General features: G+C 36.4%; 2 protein-coding genes across 3 annotated transcripts in view; one reads left to right on the top strand and one right to left on the bottom strand.

Annotated features, from left to right (window-relative positions):
- zgc:154054 (Alpha-1,3-mannosyl-glycoprotein 4-beta-N-acetylglucosaminyltransferase B-like) overlaps positions 1-16,179 on the top strand; it is a 32,114-nt gene extending 15,935 nt beyond the window's left edge. For both annotated transcript variants that reach the window (XM_053506209.1, XM_053506210.1), the window contains exons 10-15: positions 205-312; positions 1,477-1,670; positions 6,768-6,846; positions 7,494-7,569; positions 11,928-12,040; positions 14,453-16,179. In XM_053506209.1, coding sequence (XP_053362184.1) covers positions 205-312; positions 1,477-1,670; positions 6,768-6,846; positions 7,494-7,569; positions 11,928-12,040; positions 14,453-14,470 — 588 coding nt within the window. In that variant the 3' untranslated portion in view covers positions 14,471-16,179. The remainder of the gene's footprint in view (positions 1-204; positions 313-1,476; positions 1,671-6,767; positions 6,847-7,493; positions 7,570-11,927; positions 12,041-14,452) is intronic.
- Positions 16,180-19,073: 2,894 nt separating this feature from the next.
- scocb (short coiled-coil protein b) lies at positions 19,074-22,751 on the bottom strand. The gene is made up of 4 exons (XM_053505600.1): positions 22,594-22,751; positions 21,876-21,946; positions 21,639-21,737; positions 19,074-19,905 (listed from the first exon to the last, which is right to left on the bottom strand). The coding sequence occupies exons 2-4, from the start codon at positions 21,892-21,894 to the stop codon at positions 19,763-19,765; spliced, it is 261 nt and encodes an 86-aa protein (XP_053361575.1). The 5' UTR covers positions 21,895-21,946; positions 22,594-22,751; the 3' UTR covers positions 19,074-19,762.
- Between the last annotated feature and the right edge of the window lie 1,042 nt (positions 22,752-23,793).

Genomic DNA, 23,793 nt, shown 5'->3' with positions numbered 1-23,793 from the left:
TTGTTATCATGAAGGGTGCCAATAATTCTGCAGTTGGCTATACAGTAAGTCTGGATTAAAATAACATTTTGATGTTAATAAAAAAACTACAAACATTTATAACTATAAAGGTCTCTGTGCATGAAGCTGCTGTGAGAATGAGACGTGTGTATGTCTGAGATTCAACAAACTATATTAAACAATGGCTTTGCTTCTGCTTTACAGAAACACTGCAACGCCGAGAAGGCGAAGCTGAAGCGCACTATCAAGCCCTCCCTGTTTCAGCATGTTGGGGTGCACTCCTCTCTGGCCGGCAAAATACAGAATCTGAAAGTGAGGCTTCTTCTCTGATCACACGTTTCCCTGCACTTTATGGTTGAGTCATTTTTAAGGAGTCATAGTCATATGTTATGCACTCTCAGTGCACTCTCCATAACAATGTATATAACCTTCTCAAACAATGATATCATAACCATGGGATGCAATACATCTCTGGAAAAAAAAAATAAGTGAGCAGTTCATTTTACTCCAGAAAACTTTAGGAATGTCATCAGGAAGGAGATGGAGGGTCACAAACCATGATGCAAAGCTGAGCTGTTTGCTTTTGTGCCAAAAAAAAAAAAAAAGTATAAAGTTACCCGACAGCAATGTGGAAAAGCCAAATACTGATTTTTTAATGTTATTTAGCCAAAAGATTACTCAGATACATTTTGTTTTCTCTCTGCAAATACTGCATGATTGGGTTATTTTGATGTGTTGTGATGATGTCATTTCTTTTACATATACACCCTAAATAAAAAAAAGTTATATTTTTCAATTTAGGAGGAAAATTGTCAAGTGTTCACAAAAAAAAATACAAAACTGGTTATCTTCTTAACAAATGCACCTGTAAGAAAAAAAAAATTGGGAAACTGATTATTTTGCAGCGTCTCTTATTTTTTTCCAGAGCTGTATCTGTCCTCATTGCATCCACCTATAATCATTCACACTCATTGTACGTAACCCCATTTATTTGTAAATAATTCTTTCTTTCTGAATTTCGTTGCCTTGTACCATAACGGGTGGCACGGTGACTTAGCAGTTAGCACTGACAACTTGCACCTCCAGGGTTCGATTCCCGGCTAGGTGCGTTGAGTTTGCATGTTCTCCCCATGGGCTTCTTAGTGGCTTTCCTTCCGGTAATCTGTAATCTGTAAATCCAAAGACATGCAGATTAGGCTAATTGGCGGTCTCAAATTGTGCGTAGTCTATGTGTGTGTGTATACATTAACAGCCCGTCCAGGGTGTACCCTGCCTTGTGCCCAAAGTCTTTTGGGATAGGCTCCAGGCCCCCTTCCCGTGACCCTGTATACAGGATAAAGCGGTATAGACTAGGAGATAAGATAACACGTGCAATGACAATTAAATCTAATCTAATGTTAACTTGGAAATAATATTCAGTAATTACGAATCAGTTAGTCGATCTCACCCTGTACGTGTGTGTGTGGTGTTTTTCAGGATAAAGACTTCGGGAAGCAGGTCCTGCATAAAGCCCACCATAACCCGCCGGCCGAGCTGAGCACCAGCCTGAAGCACTATCAGAGCCATACACTGGACAGGGCTTATCGAGGTGAAGACTTCCTGTGGGCTTTCTCACCCAACAAAGGAGATTACATTCTTATCAGGTTCAACACACCTCAAACTATTAAAAGGTGAGAGCACCACGTGAGCGCATTCAAGTCTAGTAAAGGAGGTGCGGCTTTTGTGCCTGTTACTACATTCAAGCAGTCTTGGCCTTTGTCAATGGCAGCACACGAAAATAGAAGTGACCTTTGTGCCTGACAGTCGCAGTAAAAGAGAGATGTGGCCTTTGTCTGAGTCAGAACAGTGAAGGAGGAGTGGCCATTGTCCGAGTCAGTATGGTAAAGGAGGCGTGGCCTTTGTCCATGTCAGTGGCTGATGTTTTTATCGGTATGGTTCTTGTCATTTTAAGATTAGTAAAAAGTCCTTAATATTCTTAAACAGGCTTAAAAAGAGCTCAGTGAGGCTGTTATGGCTCGTTCTCTTTTTTTTTACACTCATTTACATTTTTGCAAACCTGCATGATATTGACGTCTTCTAAGATTTAAGACCTTCTTAAAACCAAGGGTGCTTCAATCGATCGGCCGCTGATCAAATTCAGCCGATAATCAGTTCATTTTTGTCAATCGGTTGTCACATAAACCGATACTGTCGCCATGGCGCCAAATACACGAGTCGACAGCCATATCAGCATGCCGTCACCAGTCTGGGTATGTTACCAAGTCTCTTTAAAAGACGTCACATTTGAAATATGCAAAGTTTTGCCAAAGCAAAACAACGTGAGGGAACGTCCGCCATAAGCTTTAACACAACAAACCTCATTCGCCACTTAAGAACAACCAGCATGAATAATTTGAGTATGAAAAGCTATGTTTTTTTAGGCAGCAGCTACATCTTGTACGTCAAATCTCACTCAAGCACCTAGAGTAGGAGTCCTCAAAAAGCTTGAACCTGACTCTGCTGAGAGTAGGGTGTTTTCACACTAGGGCTACCGGCATCATTTTAGAGAACACTTTGACCCCCAAAATCATGTATTAGGTTTATTTTGATCAGTGAGAACACAATCGTTCCAGACTCGGATCGAATCAGATATGGACTGATATGTCGTCAGTGCCCCGTCTGTCTCCTCCGAAATCTCATCCCCGACCAACCTTACTCTCGACATTTTTTCCCAAAATATTGATAATATTAGACTTCAATGAACTTCTTCATTCTCTTCTTTTCTTCTGTGTTTAATGGTGGCTCACAAACCAAATAGGTTTACACTGCCATCGGCTGTATCGGAGGGTGTAAATGCACAGGTATACCCGAGTATGAGGCACAAAAATAACAATGTGAACTCTGGCCAATGAAGTAGAGGTGAGTTCTCGAGCGCGGTACAAATTAATCGTGCCTGCTGTGAAAATGCCGTAAAAAGGCTAAAACCATTATTGCATAAATAATAATAAAGACAAAAATAAAAGCCATTCCTAGCTGTGATTGAGGCGACCCCGGGGTGACCTTACCGCTCTGTGCATGCGGGCAGACAGTGAGCTACTATTCAGCACGGCTATACACATTCTGGACGATAAGAGGAACAGACTGTTTCTTAAAAACGCAGAAATTTTGATATTTATAAAAAATTTCTGACCTCGCTGCTTATTAATTAGTAGCCATGATCGGCTCACCAAATACAAAGTTATTTAAAAACAATTGGTGCAGAATGTCACTGACGCAGCCTTGTTCCGAGTGCTGCATGTTATAATGAGTAAGCATCACAAGGTAGACGGATTTTAGATAAGCGTTCGCGTGTGTGTGTGTGTGTGTGTGTGTGTGCACCACTTGAAGCTAGTTAATTACGAAATGGAAAAGTTTTGCTCTTTAGTTGAGCACAGGATACTGTATCGGTTTCAGTTTCTTTATAATCTACATGAAATAGTAAGATAATGGAATATGTTGCAAATGTTGCCTTCCAATAAATAAAAGTTTTACATTTATGATGCTTTCTCAGATCTTAGAGTAGTTTTACTGATATAAATACTACATAAATAAATGTAATTAATACACAATAAATAGAGCACTTTAAATGTCAGATCCCAATAATGCAAGAATCCACGATCAGCCCCCAGCATTGCGTCCAGCATATTGTAAAGTCATGTCTAAGCAAAGCGTCTTCCGATTCAGACCGCGCATTAAGCACATTTGAGTTGACCTCTCTTCTAGAAACCACATGACGAAAGTGAGGACGAGCAATGAAACAATGACAGAGGAAACGCTTCAGCATTTAAGTCAGATGTTTTCGAAGCAGTTCTTTCTTTATTTAAAACTCTAAAACCGTATTTCTTCCGAAAGGTGTGTCCCAACAGCGCTGGATCCGTGTCCCAAATAGCGACAAACCGTAAAGAGTAAACCTAGCAACTTTGTAGATTTACTTCTCCGGACTCCCTTGAGTTATTTACCGAAGCGAGTGTGTGTGTGTGTGTGTGTGTGTGTGTTTTACAGTAAACCAGAGATCAGACTGTTCTTTTGACATTTCAACTGAAAGCAAGAGGAAACAAGTGCTAAAGGGGCGTCCCATGGGTAGTGTTTCTCTTAGTGCAGATCGTAATCACAATCACTGAGTAGTGAACGTATTAAACAGTGACATCCGTGAGGACAGGACGTGCACTGCTAGCAACAGCAGAAATCAGTGTGGGTTTCTCAAAGGATGTTTCTGGCGTTCGGAATTTTGCCTACAAGCACTTACGCATACAAATGTATTAATTGACATTGTGATACACTGCGGCACTCCGATGTACACAAATGTTGTAGTATTAAAGAAAAAATCTATATTTTATAGCTTTTGCATGTTAACGAATAGCCAATTAATTTGGGCCAACTCTGATTTAAAAAGCCAAACATGAGATGCAAGTCAATTAATTTGTAGCTACACTCAAAAATGTATTATATGTAGTTTCTTGTAGCTTTTTATTTCTTGTTATTATGTCTATCTTACTACAATAAGTGAAGTTTGTTCTGCAAATCTACCTAATTCTATTTAATAGGTTAATGAAATATGAGTTAACGATTTATTTTTGTTCCACTCACACATGCTGCTTGGCCAAAACCAATTGCTCGTTCTAAGGTTTCATTCAGTCACCTTTAGCTTTGATGACGGTCCACAATGTGGTGGCCAGTTCATGTATGAAAATGATTCCACATCCTATAATAACCTGGTTATTCAGTACATTCAGGTCGTCAGCTGTGACTACATTTTATTGCCAATTAACATTACTCAGTCTGGACTTGGCCAATTGATGAGGCTTGTGTACAGCTGCCACTTGTATACGCGCGATCGCTCTGAAATAGGATCTGGACTCATCAGACCACATGGCCTTTTTTCATCACTCTAGAGTCTGTGCTTCCTAGCGAACTGTTTCTCTGAGTCTCACTAACAAGTGGTTTTCTTATGGAAACACACCTGTTTAGTAACAATCCTGTGAGTGTGTGTGTGTGTGTGTGTGTGTGTGGAAATGCTCGTACTTTCATTATTAAACACAGCTCTGGTTTTTACTGTTGCTTTTTTTCTATGCAACATTATTAAATGTGTAAGTCACCCAAGTTGACGGTTCAACACTATCCGTCCAGGTTTTGATAATTTTTCAAAGGTTTCTAAATTTACTTTTAGTAACTTAACATCTCCTTAGTTGTTTTCTTTGCTTAATGGAGCCCAATAATTTAACCCATCTGAAATGTTGACTGATGTTTTTTTGTTTTTTTTTGCCAGGCAGTGTATTTTTCGTGAGTGGAAACTCTGTCTTTTAAAAATGGTAATACGTAAATCATGAGATTTACAACCTAAAAGTCACATTATGTTAAAATCATATGACAGTAATGAAATTAGCATAAACATTTCTGCTATTTGAGGATAAAAGCTTTTTCATTGTTAATTGTGTTTAAGCTAAAAACAATGGAAGACTGGCGGGAAATTCTTGTTTAACATTCCCAAAGGAACGTTTTAAAAAGGGAACGTAGTTTAGCAGCTAATACAATTTATAGCTGCAGAAGTATAAATGTACCTTTGTTCTCGAAAGTCCCTTACACCTACAGTATAGCCTGAACTACTACTGTGAAATTTCTAGCAAAATTCTAGCTAATTATTGTCAGCTATCTCGTACTTAACATGAAATTACACTTGTAACAGATCACTGCAACACAAGTACTATATGAATTCATTTATAAAGCATACATTCATTAATAAACATGGTTTCTTTTAAATAACATTACAGTGTTATGGTTATCGTTATTGAACATTATATTATTTCATATTAAACATTGTATGTTAGGTGTTTAAATGATAAACTCGACACTAACCTGTCACATTGTGTGTAGATTATATCTTTTTCTAAATGTAGGATGCTATATTTAAGGACACCTTTATTTTAAAGGAAGTGGCAGGTGTGTCTTTGTTCTGGTTTGGTTTTTGCTCTTTCCCTTTCTCTTGTGCCATGCATGGTGTTCCACAAAATGAGGAAATAAGCTAAACGAATTGCCAGTAAAATGCTGTGTCTTTAAATAGTATGCTTTGTGCTGTAGCATGACACAAGAAATTCAGTGGATCTCATTCTCAAAAGCATTTCTTCTGTTGCAAAATGTTAGGACTTTTTTATTATTATTATTATTATAAAACATATTGATACTTTTACCATGAAGTGATATCTCAACCGTTTGGAAGAGGCATTTACTGGGATCATAAAAACGGGAAATAAATAAACATTGATTGTTTTTATTATTGCCCTGTTGATTTTTTTTACTTAGTAAGGATGCTAGTAAATGTAATGTGGCCTATAAATAAGAAGAAAATACATATAATAATAAGACATATGAATACATATAACATATTTATAGCTATTCAGTAGTTAGTATTTCATTAATTAGAACTCGCCTATATTCACCATGATGTGTTGTCATGATTTTAGCAGTGTAAATGTACACTGCTGAACAGTGTACAATCAGCGATTAGGTTGTTGAGATGAAACAGGGCGTTTAGCAGCTGTTCTTGTTTGCACGGTCACGCAGCTTTTTCAGTTCTATGAGTTATTTGCAACTTTTTTAATAATCGGTCTTATCTCTGATGTGTTTAGCAGTTATGACTTGTTGGCTTCAAGGACTTTACTTGCACGTTGTTACTGCAGAATTTAACCCCTAAGGTATTTTTGTCACTTTTAATTAATACTAATACTGTTTTGTGTGTGTGCGTGTGTGTCTAGGTACCTCTTCAGAAGTGGAAATATCGAAGTGAATGGAGATAAGTTTTACAACACCACCGTGGAGGTGCTTTCCAGTGATGTAGGTACCGTTCCACTCACACACGCGATCTGGCATCCCAGATCAACCATGTTCTATGTGTGTGTGTATGTTTTAAATCTAGGTCGGGCCCAAATTTCTCTTTGACCTTATGAGATACCCCCCCCCCCCCCCCCCCACACACACACACAAGAAAACCTGCCTATTTGTTTATTTGTTTATTTGTATGTTAAAAAAAGTACTTTACAAAAGTAATAATTTATTACTTAATTTATTGATGATTGTTATCATAATTCCTAATTTATTAATGATAAGGTTAGGTAAGACCTTTAAGTGTAGTGTATTATTCATTAGGCTCATTAATAATTTTGTCAATAGACGGTCTCCATAAGGACATTAAGCCTTGCGTGTGTGTGGGTGTGTGTGTGTGTGTGCGAGTGTGAGAGTGTGCGTGTAAGTGAGAGTGGGTTAGTGTGTTGACTTGCTACACTCGAGTGCAATTTCCTCCCACACAGAGAGAGACACAAACACACAGCACAGACAGCGTGTCTGTGGTTTCAGGACACTTCCTGTTGTAATTCTAGGTTTACTGAAAGATGTGATCATTTATACAGTACTTTCAGTTGCCGTCCAGACTTAAAGGTGTGTGTGTGTGTGGGTGTGTGTGTGTGTGTATCTGTGTGTTTCAGATCTCTGTAAGGGAGCGTGTGGAACAGGGACAGCTTCCATGTTGCAAACTTTCTGATGATGGCTTCATCATAATAGGTATCGTCATTTGTTTTACATTTGCTTCAGGTCACTCTTTTTCTAGTTTAATTCCAGGTGTCATTTGCATGATAAAAGGATTTAAATGGCTCCTTTATGACGAGGCCAGGAGGCTAAATGTGAGCCTTACCGTAGTTTCCACACTATAGACCTACACTCACATAAATATGTTTAAGGGGAAAAAATAATCCGTTATGAAAAGTGAACTCATTTTTAACATTTAAAATGTATTTAATGTTTGTTACAATTTACACAGTTCGCTTGTTTTTTTAATCAAAGGTAAGCATTTACATTTATGGCATACATTTAAGTCTTGACCTTGGAACTACTTAAACTTTTGCTTGCTTCTTCAAGAATTCCGCTGATTTTTTTATCCTTTCGCCATATCCATGATGCAAGTTATGTTACTAAAATACAAAGTATCATAGTACACTATGATTATTAATCACAAATTTGTCATCATGGAAATGATTTATTAAAATTAACCCTTTAACAATCTGCTCAATTTCTTGGTAAAACTCAATCACTGTAATCGAAAAATCCTCTCAAACCTAATCTGAATAAGCCATCTCTACCATTTGGTTGAGCTCTGCTAGACAAATCTACTGCATGACTCTGTGTCCTTAAATATTATCCCTTTTTGGATGGTTCGTTGAATGACATGAGAAATACAGTGGATATAATACCACAGAACATTTTTTGATGTTCCACCACACATAAAGTCCATTTGACTTATTGTGTTTTTTGTTGTTGTTGTTGTTGTTGTTGTTTTTGTATTTGATGCTAGGGAATTTCAATTTGAAATGGTGTTAAACTGTCTCATGCTGCTTGTTCAAAGGTGTCCTAAATTAGTGTTCAATTGGTTGAATTGCTACGATACTACTGCTTTGTTGTGATCTGTTCTGTGTGGTTTAGTTTGCTGTTTGCTAATTATTTTTACAATATGTTTTTGTTAATAACTGTTATCATATGTGTTTACTCCATGCCCTTGATTTACAGTGCATACCATAGCACCTAGTCTTATTGGTATTCGATATAAGGTTATCAATACTTTTACCATGAAGTGACATCTCAACCATTTGGAAGAGACTATTATTATTATTATTATTATTATTATTATTATTATTTGGAAGGGTTTTTTTTTATTACTGCCCCAAAGAAATAAAAAAATGCATTGCCTTTTTTATGATGTTAAAAGGTTAATAAACACGTAATACAAGTTCCTATCTGAGAGCTAACAGATCCTGTACAGTTACAACGCTTTAATTCCAGGAACAGTTCCATCACTGACAACATAGCATGCACTGAAGGCTTGGCATACACCTGAAACAAAACATCTATAAATATTTTAAGAGCATAACCATAAGCTCACTGTACGTTTCTGCCCATTGCCATAAATATCACAGTGCTGACCACAATTTGCATGAGAAAATAACAGCTGTGTTTGTTTATGGGTACGATGATTACTGAAGCGTGTCATTTAAATTTACACACCTGGGTTCACCTTTTTACATTTATCGTATATAGCATAAAATAAGCAGGTCATCAGCAGAATGTGCAGAACAGGATAATGGTATTAAATGTGACAGTGAGAACGCATCAGTCTCGTTTCTGCAGTCGTGTCCACAGTTACACCAACAGCTCCACTCCACTCAACAGCTACATAGAGCAATACAAAGACCATTTATTTTTAAAAATGCACTTGTGAAACTATTATTATTCACCGTCTGTTTGCGAACTAAGCCACCTGTGATTTGTGTATAGTACACATTTACAGTACTTACTCAAAGCCATCTTGATATTTTATAAAAAAGCTTTCTGCAAAATAAAGCCAAATACAAAACCAATGACAAGAACTTTTCTAAGTCCGAATTCTTTCAAATCAATGACAATCTTGTAACAAATCTTAAAGGAAAGTACTACGTAGACTGACTAGGTCGATTGGTCTCTTAGGGCGTTTTCATATTAGGGCCCCCGGGGATCGTTTCTGAAAACGGTGTCCCCGAGTCCGCTGGAAAGAGTGGTCTCAAGAACGATACACTGTACTCGGGCATGGATCTAATCAGACTAATCACATTGTGTTTTGTATTATATATAAGCGACTTTGGCAGACCAAAGAATGATTTTTTAAAGAGGATGATGAGTTTTCAACAATGGCTGTATCCCATTGATGGATGGTTATTTTGGCTTCTAGACTACAGATTGTCCCAGATGTATGAGGGGGTTATGTCTCATTCTGTGTTAAAATATTAAGATTCAATTATTTGTCACATGTCCTTTACAGCACAGTGAAATAATTTTTTCGCAGTTAGAAAACTGGCCAGAGTGCAGGGTCAGCCTGGATACAGGACTCCTGGAGCAGATAGGGTTAAGAGCCTTGCTTAAAACATCAACAGTGGCAGTTCAGTGGTGCTGGGGCTTAAATCCAAGACCTGCTGGTCAGTAACCCAGAGCTTTAAGCATTTGAATCGCCACTGTGCCCAAAACGTTTACCTTTAGAGATGCCGGGGATTGAACCAATGACCTCATGTATACATGTTAATTACTTTACATCTAACCCACTGAACATAATAGCTTAGCCTAGACTACCTTGATTGCACTCAGAGAACTTATCTTATAATTAGTGTCTAATAACACTTTTTTACAAAAAGTAAAAAAAAAAATCATTAATTATTAATTAATTAATAATTCTAACCATTCTAAGATCAGGAGCATGTGTATATCTGTCAGTACAGGCAGAAATTGCTTAGCCCCGTAACCAGTGCTTGTGCCTATAATTCATTACGACAATATATACATTGGCTATTAATTATACCTACACTTCCCAGATCTATGAATGTTAAAAAATCACAGAAATAATTATGATTAATACTATTTTCGAGACTCATAATACTACTGCGAAGAAGAAGAACGATGACAAGTGACACAACAGCTGTGAATTTTAACCCTTGCTGAAGTGTTTCATGCACCTGCTTTCAGTGTTTGCATTTATTATTTACGTACTTTATAAATAACCAGATGATAAGAACAATTTTATGCAAATACGTTTAGTGCAGTTTTCAAGTTTCTTGTGAAACCAAGTGTTTCAGACAAAAGTTCAAAGTTTCTAAGGAAGACGGTGGATCTAAGATTGGGCGGTCTATTTGCAAACTGAAGCAACCTATGCTATTAGGTTACTCCGGGCTTGGGACAAGCACTAAATCTAAACAGCTGCTAATACATTCGAGCAGTTGAAGGGTTAAGGGCTTTGCTCAAGTATACAACACTCAAACCCCCGAGTTATCAATCAGCAACGCAGACTCAGCCCACTGAGCCACCACACCCCCTCCACTGGTTTAATGTATTTATTGCTATTCAGTTTAGTGTACCTCTTATACACAAGAGTAATGGAAGTAAAGGCTACTGGTTTTCCTTTTTCACTAAGGGGTAGAAAGTGCTTGGACCCATAATCGCTTCTGCCAATTATTTAGAATCATACTAGTAATTGTTAATTAGACAGGTATGGAATTATGACCAAACCTGTTCATTTTGAATTCAGGTGTCCCTTATCCTCAGTGAAGGCCAATCTTAATGCTTCAGCATACCAAGACATCTCGGACAATGCCATACTTCCAACTTTGTGGGAACAGTTTGGGTAGGACCTTTTTCTGTTCCAACATGACTGTAGCCCCGGTGCACAAATCAGTGACTGTGTCATGGTTTGATGAATTTGGTGTGGAAGAACTTGACTAGGATGAACTGGAACGGAGGCAGGCCTTCTCATTCTCCTCCAACATTCGCACCTGACCTCATAAATGCTCTACAGAATGAATAGCGCGAATTTCCTCAGAAACACTCCAAAATCTTGTGGACAGCCTTCCCAGAAGAGTGGAAGCTGTTATAGCTACAAAAGGGGGACAGACTTCATATTGAAGTATATGGATAAATACTTATTTCCTTATAGTGTATATACTGTGTGTGTGTGTGTGTGTGTGTGTGTGTGTGTGTGTGGTGGGGGGCATATCTGTAGCTGGTGCACATGTTACTGCTACATCCTGTATCCTGTTTTTCGCCCAGTCTGAACAATCTAGTAATGAAAGTGTAAATCTAGAAAGTAGAATAACCTAACCCTTATTCTGTGCCGGTTTTGACCATACCGTGTGCGTCAGCTTGCTTAAAAACAATGCAAATCAAACGGGAATCAAAATGTTCACTTTTTATTAAGTTTATCAAATTAAATTACACTGAATTTTATTTACTTCAATTCAACTGAAGCATGTGCATTAAGATTTGTTATTATATAAAAGGTTTTCTAAGTGTCGCTTGTTGTTTCAGTATGTTTTACGTCTTTGTGTGTGTGTGTGTTTGTGCGCTTGCAGGCTCTTTTATAAACGGATTAGCAGAGGGACCAATTGTCGGAGAGCTACGTGACCTTGAAGCCATGCGTCTCTTTGTCCATTCCGCTTCAGACTCCTGGGTCGCCCTGAGCGAAGTGAGTGATCTGCAGTAAATTAGTCGCCTTCACACCGTGACAAAGACCATGAAGTTCTCACTACTGCGTCCTCAAAAATATAGAAGCGGCAACTAAGTCAAAAACGGGAAAATGTGCATTTATCGAGCTCATACTACTTTGTAGCCACGTTCATGTCAGGTTCTCAATGCGTCTATCATCTTTTCATTCATTTCCGATCACACACACAATTATGTGCTCACCAGGTCCAAACTCGAGTTATTAAAGATGGCACTGCACTCTTACCAGGTGCTTATCACACACTCATCGTGTCCACTTAATGGAATTGGATCCAGTGGTGTTTTTTTGGCTGCTCCTGTCGAGGGGTCGCACTACTGTACGTGACATAGACGCATAAACCAAAGAAACATGATACGAACTTAATGCAGTCTTCTACAACATAGCATGGACCTAATGTGGTCATAGAGAATGGCGTTGATGTAGCAACAACAAAGTTACGTGCCGATGACGACTCGCTTAGAACGACATGCAATGTTTCCCGTCTGCGCCATGCTTGTAGTACGTCAATGAACTCACTAAGAGGTATTTTACACCGTTAACTGGTCAACGCCATCGTTAAATACGTCCTTATTAAGTTCTTCCTGCATTTTGCTTTAACCCCGTCCTCATCAGGCTAAGCGTGGAAGCTCCAAGTCAACAGAGAGGATACCACATCCTTGAACTAATGACATGGGTCCTTACACTAAATCCACCATCTGGAAGAGAATATTCTACATTTTAAATACATAATCTATATAAAAAGATTTCTTTACGTAAACAAATTCTAAAAGTATTTATGGCGCTATAGCATCGCAGTGGGTTACATACACTACTGTACACTAATGCGACATATGCGATAGAGCACGTATCTAAGGTTATCAATATCCTTTGACATACGTAGTAGTCTGATGAGTCAAATCCAGCGAGTATCCTGAGTTCACTTCAGGGTTCAGGGGTCTTTCTCACTGATTCGTATACGGGAAAGTGACGATGACCGGGAACGCGTATAAAAAATAAAAAAACAAATGTGATTAGAAATACAATAAAGCACAAACTGAATCTGTCTGAGAGTGTATACAGGTGAACATTCCACTTTACCCTTATTTCCTCATTACCTGTACAGATGTATTTTATGAGCATCATCACATAGTTGGCCACCAGAGCAATAAGCCAGTCAAGGATATGAGTTACAGTGACGCAGTCATGACGTGAGGAGGAGGAGGAGGAGGAAAACCCTTAGAGAAAACCCTTAGTCGCTGTAACGCACATCCCTTTAGTAGGTCTCGTAAATCATTTACAAAATGGTCTATGTATGTGTCTGTCTCATACTCTCTGTTTCTCTCTGTTAGTCTATCTGTCTGTCTTTTTGTATCCCTCTCCCTCTCTTCTCTCTCTCTCTCTCTCGCTCTCTTTCTGTAGTATGTATCCTTTTGTCCTTTTCTCTCTCTATCTCTCTCATTCTCACTTTTAATATCAATCTGTCTATCTATCTATCTATCTGTCTGTCTGTCTCTCTCTCTCTCTCTCTCTCTCTCTGTTCAAATTTAAAGTGTGCTTTATTGGTGTGACTGCATTAACAATGTTGCCAAAGCAAATTAAAATAACAAGCGATATACACAGATTATCATTAGCAAATTATAAGAAATAAAAATAGAATTCTGATTTTTATTTCTAAATAACAACAAAACCAGTCCAATAAATAGACATAGTAGTATAGAAAGATGCAGTATAGATACAAATTACACAGCAATAAGTAATATTAGAACAGACAGTGTTAGGATTAGATTAGATTAGATTAGATTAGATTAGATTAGAGGTGATCCGTGGTCCTCATACGGTGAAGCGTGGATACCACACCTCCATCACGTTTGATGAGTTTCCGCTCCGTCTTCAGAGAGGAGACGTTTGGGACGAACCCTGTGAATTCACGGAAATTCCCGTCTAATTCCGTGGTGTTTCAGATCAGACTCTGTTTCTGCTTGCTGTAGCTCACAGTGTGTACAGAGTCTCTGTTTAGGGGGATTATAGGTTTTTGTGTGTGTTTCATTTTCTGTCTCTAAACTGTGATCCCTCACTCTGTGTTAAATTAGAATTATTCTCTCTCTCTCCCTGTCTGTCTCTCTGTCTGTCTGTCTCTCAGCTTGTCGTTTCATTACATTTTATTAACATAAAAAGGTCCGAACTTCTGTCCCAAAACATTTCCTTTGCTCGAAACCTTTAAGAAAATATCATGCATTATTCTCAACTTTCCACACAAAAATGAAAACAGATTTTTATTTAAATTCTCAATCAACTAATTTAAGGTAATTGAATTAAAATAATAACTCGATATAATATCAGTCTCTCTCTCTTTCTCCTTCTCTCTCTCGTGCTCTTCATTTTTTTCTTCGACAGATCTTCATTCAAGTGTGATTCAAGAGGACCAAATGAAGAAAAAACTCGCAGTCTCTTTCTGAGCAGCAGCGCCCCCGGTGGTCAAAAAAAGTTTGGCAACGAGCACATCGCAACCTTACTAACCTTTCTACTTTTTTGAAGTTTGGTTTGCTGCAGTGTGTGTGTGTGCGTGTGTGTGTGTGTGTGTGTGTTAAAACCAGCACAACAACGTAAGCTGAGAATTACTTCATGTATGTCTCAGCGGATTTGTCTCAAATTCGTAATTAGCGTAGGAACTTGGCGTAAACACTGTTGAACACTCCTACATTTGCACAAGAAGAGGGAAAAAAAGTGACATATGTTCTGTATTTTGGCAGATATTAATGGACCTATTTTAGAATGATTCTGAGTCATTACATCACAGTTCTTACCGTGTTCACTTACCCCAAATACATCACCCAGGGGTAATCTTCATTGTTTTTTTCTTTCTTTCCAAATGACATATGTCCAAATCTGCATTCAATTCAATGATGCGTCCTTGTTTACATGCCGTATGCGTGCAGCACACTCCAGTTTAACCTCATATGCATGTAATTTCCATGAAACGCCCTACCTTAAACAGGAGTCGCGACGGCGGGATCCCAGAAATGAAGTGAACATGACAGAAGTCAGTATGGTACTTTATAGAAATTTATGGAATTAACTATTTAAATGACATACATGTCACATCAACTGTTTCTTTTTTAAATTGAAGAGTTTTTTTTAATGCCATTTTTGTCATAAATTTTTTTTTGTTTAGATTTTTTGTTTGTTTTTTCTAGAAAGGATTTAAATGTATAAAGTATATACACCAATTAGCCATAACATTATAAATGAGCCTTGGGAGTCCATAATGCTTCACCAGCTCACTGGTATATCATTGATGTTATATTGAATTAATGTTATTCAGTTCACCTGGCGATGGTCTAAGTGTTATGGCTGATTGGTGTATAGCCGGGTTTTTATTCCTATTAAAACAGGAATAGGTCAGATTTAATTTTAGTGTTATTTATTCATATAGGTGAGTCCAGTTTCTGTCCTAAATAAATAAACATATCTTGTATTTGTTTAAACAAATTGCTGAAAGAAATGAAACACTGGCAAGCAAACTACACTGCAAAAAATCTTAGCATCTTAGAATATTAGCAAGTGAAATATTTTTGAATCTAGCCAAATCTACTTATATTTCTATAGTTTATCATTTATCTATCTATAAAGTTTACAACAAACCAAATATAGGACTATTAAGATTTAGTTTCTAATCAAATTATAGTAAAATTGTAAGTGAACTTTTCTTGTTCTGATCATAGATCATTTTGGCTCTTTCAAGAAATAAATTCCAAAAACTAGCAAAAATATCTGCTAATAGAGCAAGACATTTTAAAGATAGCATATTTTTTACTTGCTATAATTTTTTGCCGTCTAGCACTTTGAATAAAATTTTGATTGTGATTTTTTTTTATTTATGAAATGTTCGTTGCCCATGTGGATAATAAATGGAGAAATAATTAACTTTACAATGTTTACATAAATTACACTTTGGCACAGTTCTCATGTCTGTAATTCTTGACTTAGTTAATGTTATTTATTACTGTTATAGTTATACTTTACATAGTGCTGGTGCTAAAAAGTGTCTCACTTAGGTGAAAAAGTGAATTTTTTGATAGGATCATATAACACTATTATTCATAATACTTATTGCTTCTTATCTCCTGATCCATACTTTGTTTTTTTGTAAATATTTAATAATAAAACATATTTAATAATATAAACATTTATATTTTTATCAGATTTAAAGAAACACCTTTTATGTAGTGTCTGTAACTTTTGTTTATGGACACTACAGATTTGGGGGGAAAGAGTCCTTAATTTTGCTTTAACTAGAAGCCTACTCTAATTTTAGTATCAATACTTATGAAGAAATATTAATAATTTGCATTTTAAATGATTATAATTTCAAGCAAGACAGTATAACACTAAAATTTATATTTTAGGGCACATATAAAATCATCTCTCCAAAACGTCTAAAGTTAGCAACATAAAATTTTTAAAGAAGCGATATTGGTTATTTTTATGTTGAATAAACTTCAAAAGTAGCTTCTTTGCTACACACATTTTCGATAGTCTATCTATACCATGAAAATATTTAATCAGCACTAATATATACTTTGTTTTGGCTGTACAGAAATCAGACATATTTATTTTGATTGATTTTCTCAGGCATATTTGGTCGCTTGTAACATTGTGGACATTCTTCCTGGCTGTATTATTATTATTATTATTATGGATTTTTTTTTTATTTTATATTAAACATTAAATTGTACATTTCCGTAAAGATTTTAAACTACAAAATGAACTGCAATTATCAATCTTATTCAAACGATGCATCTTGACAGATTATAAAAGGTGATAACGAGTGTCCAAATGGTCTTAAAATAGGCTTAATAATCTTATATTTTTTTGGTTGTCGTGATGATGATAATAATAATAATAATAATAATAATAATAATAAAATATATACTGTCTATACAGTATATATTTGAACAAATCCAAGACATATTCACCCGGGAAATCACTTTTTTGCAATGATATTTATTGCAAAATCCCCAAAATTATAAGTAAAATATTCTTGAATGTAACTTAACACACACACACACATACACACACTCACACACTATGGCCAATTTATTTATAATTTTATAAAGTAAGATAATAAAAATAAAACAAATATATATTATATAAGACATCAAATAAAACAAATATAAAATTATTAAGACAAATGTTACTAAAGTTGCAAGCAAAAAAATGTCTTGTTTAGTTGGCAGCTCATTTTACTAGTTTTTTTATTTTTTTATTTTATAATTTCTAAATTATGAAAGAGCTCCTGTTTTGTTTTGTAAATATTATTTTTGTCTAAGATTTAACTTGCTAATCTCTTTGTGTTCGTACTCCTGAGACCGTGTGTATTCTGTTATGGTTTAAAAGAAGTCTAAATGTAGAGTTAGGTCCCTAACGACCGAACCAGGCACGAGAAGAGGAAGAAACGAGAAGAGAAAAAAGATAGAGTAAATCCAGATACTGAGAACATCAACATACCATCAACAGGCTGCAGAGAATTAGAATTCGACTCTTTTGTCCATTTGCATTGTATCTTTTAAAAGCTGATTTCTAGTCATTTGCATGTCACGAATGGTAAACATCCCTTCACCCGTAAAGCCCAAGCTTTTACCAACAAGGTTTCTGAAGTGTTCCTACAGAAATTCTCGCATTTCAAAAAAGCTGCAAAACACCAGCTATCATAATCCTCTATACTGTAATACTCTTATAGATCAACTGAGGATATAGGAAATATCCTTGATTTTCACATTCTCAGTTTTTCTAATAAGAGAACTGTTCTGTGAAACGGCTTTTGATTGTGCAGACTACCAGGACACAGTTATGAGTATGTTGGTCAAGAAGTGCAAAACAAAATAACAATCAAAAATCTGAAAACAAAATAAAGCCAAACACAAAATAACGAATTCAAAAACAAATTAACTGTAAACAAAAACATTTAAATGCCACATGGCTGCAGTACTGCTTGTATGTCTTAAGTGACGGATGTCTCTTCCAATCAGCAATAAGAATTTCATTGGCAAACTATACCGACCTTTTCCAGTTTGACTGAATCGTCGTTTTTTTTCCCACATTTGCTATTCTGTTTTAGGCTATGTCTTGTGTTGTTTTCGGTTTTGTTATTTTGTTTTACACTTCTCGTTTACTGTATATAAAAGTAAAAACACCTTTTATTTCTCAATATAATCTCCTGCTACACTATTGCATTTATCCCAGTGTTTCACTAGTGCTTGGACACCATCAAGGTAGAACGTTTTTTTTTTTTTTTATGATTGTTTATTTATTGAAGAACAAAGCCAGCTTACCTAGCTAGCAACAACTATATACAAGCCAGGGTTTGCATTAACAGAAAGTACATGAGACCATAAATGAGGAAAAAATAAATAAATTAATTTAAAAAAAATTCCAGGGTGACAAACAACCTACCTACAACTGGGATGTATTACTATTTGCCTTACAGTACACTTTAGTATATCTAGTTATTATAATAGAAAGTTTTTCAATCAACTCAGACCATGCTTTGATTGTATGGGGTTTAGCTCTGTTCATCCTTGCTGTAGAGCGCTCTAGCAGCGCAATATTTTTTAATACTATAGGCCACATTTTATCCGCTGGAAATGTGGGTTCGTGCCACATTGAGAAAATAACCTTCTTGGCTGCAGTCAGTGCAGTATGAAATATCCGACGTTGGAGGTAGAACGTTTTTGTCAGTGAGCCAGAACCATAAAAAATTTTTTTTTTTAGGTGTTTGCACCTTTAAAATGTTTTACTGCGGCTAAAAAACACCTCCATTGCACATGATTCATTTTAAACTGGGACTTTTTCTACAAAAAAAAATTTATAACTTGTTCTTATAATAATTTCATAGTGAAATGCACCTTAATAATGATTAATCATATTAATATTGACATTAACCAATGAAATGTACATGTTTTAAATACATGTAATCCTTGAATAGTACATCTAATACATTAAGGAGCACCAGACATCAAGTTAAATAGGTTTATTAAAACAGGCACTAATAAGACCAAACAATGGTTAAACGCCATTACACAAACATTAAATACAGCTCAGGAATGTTGCGTGTGTGTGTGTGTGTGTGTGCGTGTGTGTGTGTGTGTATACACAGCTGTAACACAAACCTGTTAAAACTCCTTAGTGAGAATCACTCGGAGGTCAGTAATGTCAATTCCCTGAACAAAAGCACCTGAAGAACTCACCTAAATGATCAGGTTACACATGGCGATGGCACACACAGCTGTTTCACAGGCACATTCATCACTGCTGTGCTCTCGAAAATCAAAACTAAAACAGCTCCAAAATTATATTCAATCAATGAACTAATAATAATATCCTACAAACCAATAACAAAATAAACAGCATCGATAAATTGAAAGAAATACTTAGAACTAGATGTTTTAATACTCTGCCCTAACATAAGGCAAAAATTATAACATAAAATACAACTTAAAAGAAAAATGATCTCCTATCATCATAGAATACAACACCTTCTTAAGTTAATATGATATTTTTAGTCATGTGATATTATGAGCAGATAAAAAAAAAAAAGGAGTTGTAAACGTAACAGTGGCATCTTGTATAACAGAGTGAGTAAAGTAAACCATGAGGGAGAGTTAACGGACTCTAGATGCCAGTGGGAGGTCAGGATCCCCTCCATTACTTCCGTTTGCTTTTGGAGTCGGTGGTCTGAAAGACGCTGGAGGCGGACATGAGGTTCTCGATGTACTGACCCAGAACCTGGTTCTCAGACTTGAGCTTGAGGTTTTCCTCCTTCACGGCGTCCACTCGTGCTGAGAGATCTGATCGGAAGGAAGCATTCATTAGAACTCATGAGTAAGGAAAATTATGTTTCACGAGGGTATGGACGAGATTTTATGGACACCTCACCATTACAGCCACATGCATCGTAAAATTGTTAAAGGCGTGTCTCGTTCCAGGGACAGTATGAAAATTGCCCTAAAACCAAAAAAAATATTGTCTGTAAAGTGTCTTCACCTTGTACTATATTGAAAACTCTACAACAACTCTCAGTAACTACATTAAACATGTGGACAGTTTGAAGTTTGATATCCGTGTAGATTTCCTTGTATTTGCATGAAATACAACAACACTCTTTAATGAACTTTTATTTGTGTGCTGCTGGACTGTAAATGATTGTAAAAGGACTCCGATTGCTCCGTCATACCGGGCTTTAAATTCGGATTTTGTACATTACTGCTTTTTATTATCACCATAGTTTCAAAACATACAGTATGAGACAAACTGAAAGAATAAATATACATTATTTTGCCAAAAGTATTGGCTCACCTGCTTTCACATGCATATGATTTTCAATAACATCAAATTCTTAATCCATAGAGTTGAATATGGTGTATACGCCCTGTTTGCAGCTATAACAGCTTCAACTCTTCTGGAAAGGCCTTCCACAAGGTTTAGTAGTGTGTTTATGGGATTTTTTGTCCATTCTTGCTAAGCTTAGTGAATACTTACGTATAGTGTATATTGATCTATTCATTCATCTTTGAAGGTTAAATTTTCATGCTCTACATTCCTTTTTTTTTTGGAGTAAGCCATGCTCTGACGCACTTTCCTTTCTGTTTCTTCCACACATTCTGTTTAAACACAGTAAACTATTAAGTTGATTGGCTTTGTTAAGTGATACATACAGCCACGCCCACTATGAAGGGAAAAAAAGCTTGATTACTGGTATATTAATGCTTCTAATTTATCAAAAAAGCATCAGGGTGCAGATGGAACAGTTACTCAATCCAGGTCAGATGATTCCTCTTTAAAAGGTCTAGGCCTTTCTTTAAAACACCTCGTTCACCTGTTTAAACACACTTGTTTCTCATCACCTTGTAATTTCTACTTGTCACATTGATTTAGTCTTAAATTGGTCCTGTCCCAACCTTTTTTGAAGGATGATGATGCCAGTCACCGGACTTTCAAATGAGTGCAGCAATTACATTCAAACTGTAAATCATCAAATAATGAGTTGTAGTGTTTGCAATACAGTACAAGGCAACAAGCAACTTTGGTTTTATTGCCAATTTTTATACCTTCCCAACTTTTTTTTTTTTTTGTAACTGGGGTTGTTAATAAACTTCACTCTTTAGGGAGCTAATGTCTGATAAGAAGGTCCTGGGGTGTCCAAATCCACGCTAAAGCTGTTAATTTGTGAGGTTTTCCCACCCTAACACTGGCATTCCAGATCTTTAAGAAGTTTGGGCCTTTTGGTTCCGCTGAAGAGAAATCTGGTAGGTCACTGCATTAAAAAAAACCTCGTACTTTGCGGCACCTTTGGAAAAGGATCTCATACGGGTTTGATGTTCAGGTGTCCACAAACTTTCGACCATACACTGGACACTGATGGAAAGAAAGGCAAAAATTCTAGAAAAGATTTTACCAATTAAGCAGTATTTATAGTAATAATAATTAGGCAGTATTGATGCATAATATGATTTTAACCACTAGTTTTATGCTTGAATTGGTGTTTAAGATCATAAGATAAATCCTGCAATGTTGTCTTTACCCTCCAGAGTGTTCTGCAGCTCCAGGACCTGGTTTATGAGCCTCGTCTTCTCCTCCAACTCCACCTGGTTTTCCAAATCACCTGAATCATAGAGCATCCCTGAAAACATCATCAACATCATCATCATTATCATGTCTCACATCCCATACTTAACATCCTGACGGTCATGGCTGTCTGATTATCCTGTGTTTAACTCATCTTCATAATATAATACAGCATGCTTAGTGGCTTTCTTACCGTCTATATCAGAGTTCATGGTGAAATAATCGTCTTCCTTTTTGGGATGCAGGGCTGCGGCTCAGGTGCAACTGAAAATGAAACAAGATATCACTTATTGTGCATTTAATTAATTATATAAGTAAATGCACAATAATGCATTCTATTTATATATTTTGAATTGATTCATTAGTTAATTAATAGCCAGACTAGTCAATTAGGTCATATATGAATGATTATGTTCGTATATATGACTACTGGAAAATAGAGAATGAGATTAATTATAGCCTATAATAAACTAAGGCGTTAAACAAACATGCTAGAATGTTTTCAGCGTTTTGATTGGCTAATCTACATGTTTAATATCTCAGTATCCAATCAGAGGACAGCTCCTGACCGCAGGAGGCGGGATTTAACAAAAAGCGAGTAAAAAATAGGAAATAACAGCGTACTGTAGTATTTCTATTCAATGGCAGCCTTAAAATATATGACAATGACTGATTAAAAAAAAACACTAACGACAAAATAAGAAGTTTATATGCTATGATATAAACACCCTGCATCCTACTAAATGCTAATACAAACTAGCGAGCTAGCTCCGAACAGGATGACGTAACCGGCCAAGATGATAAACAGCGCCCGAGCAGGTTTTAATTACTTATATATGCGACAAATTAGTAACATTTTTGTACAATCTTAAACACTGGGGGGAAAACACCTTTAAAACATGGATACTCACCAAATCAGGGGATTGAAATGGATCAGAGGATGTCTGATCAGAGATTCAGGATGCTGTACAAGCCTAGAACGGGTTGCCAGTTGCGTAATAAAGACACATCCTGAGATCCTCCCAAAGCCTACATTGATCCAAAGCCTACACTAGTGTAGTGTTCCTAGTGTGTAAGAGAAAAGATCAGGAGAGGGAATATCCAGGGGAGACCTGACACCATATCATCATGATAACTAGGTGCAGATTCGATTAATATCACAATTTTTATAAATACCCCAATTCAATATTAATTTTTTCCATTTAGTTGCAGGTTTAAGACCTCGGACCACTAAAAATATAAATGTTGAGTCTTAACTTTAAGGTTTTATGCACTAATGCTTTCGGCTGCTCACTTTGTGGGGTCGCCACAGCGGGCCATTCCAATCTGCACACGACTTGGCACAGGATTTACGCTGAAAACCCTCCCATTTTATCCGAGCTTTGGATCGGCACTGCATCCAGTGGCTGGGGTTTTGGCGTTGGGTGGGAATCAAAACTGGGCCTTCAATATGTCAGGTAAGAAACCTACCACTGAACCACTAATGTCAACATAATGTATAATAATAATAAAAATAGTTATTTAAGTATTATTAAAGCTAACTAACTATTAGTAAGTTCTTGCTATCACTTATGCTTTAGTAGTTCTAAACTGCCTCTGTTTCTGTTTCTTGAAGTTAATAGTAAAAACAGCTTGTCATGTCATCGAAAAACTGCAACCATCAACCCCTCTCCCTTTATCCTGAACATTTTCCTGTGTCTGAAAACTAACTGAGGCTTACAAAGCACTGACACTGGATACTCCTTCCAATAAATAAATGTTAAAGATTGATTCAGACTGTACAACACATTTTACTTATAATTCACAATAATTGAAAAATACACTATTTTCTTGGCCTTACACAGCTCTATATAAAAAAAATGATTTGTGAAAATTTTGTACAGCCTGTACTTTTAGTTTGCTAATTACGCCCAAACTTCCTTTCGGGGCGCTGAGATCATGTGACCTGAGACCTCATTAAGATTTTTTTTTTAAACCACCATGTAGAACACAAAGCCAACTTGGTAAAATATGCAAGCTTTTTAGTAATATGATAATTAAAATCTTTACTTGATTTGGTTTTCGACATCTTTATTTTGACACCTTAATGTAATCGTTTCTTTTGCTTACTC

The sequence above is a fragment of the Clarias gariepinus genome, chromosome 10 (genome assembly GCF_024256425.1).
Source record: "Clarias gariepinus isolate MV-2021 ecotype Netherlands chromosome 10, CGAR_prim_01v2, whole genome shotgun sequence".
Taxonomy (NCBI): domain Eukaryota; kingdom Metazoa; phylum Chordata; class Actinopteri; order Siluriformes; family Clariidae; genus Clarias; species Clarias gariepinus.
The sequence above is the reverse complement of the archived record's forward strand: the minus strand, read 5'-3'. Positions and strand labels throughout refer to the sequence as shown.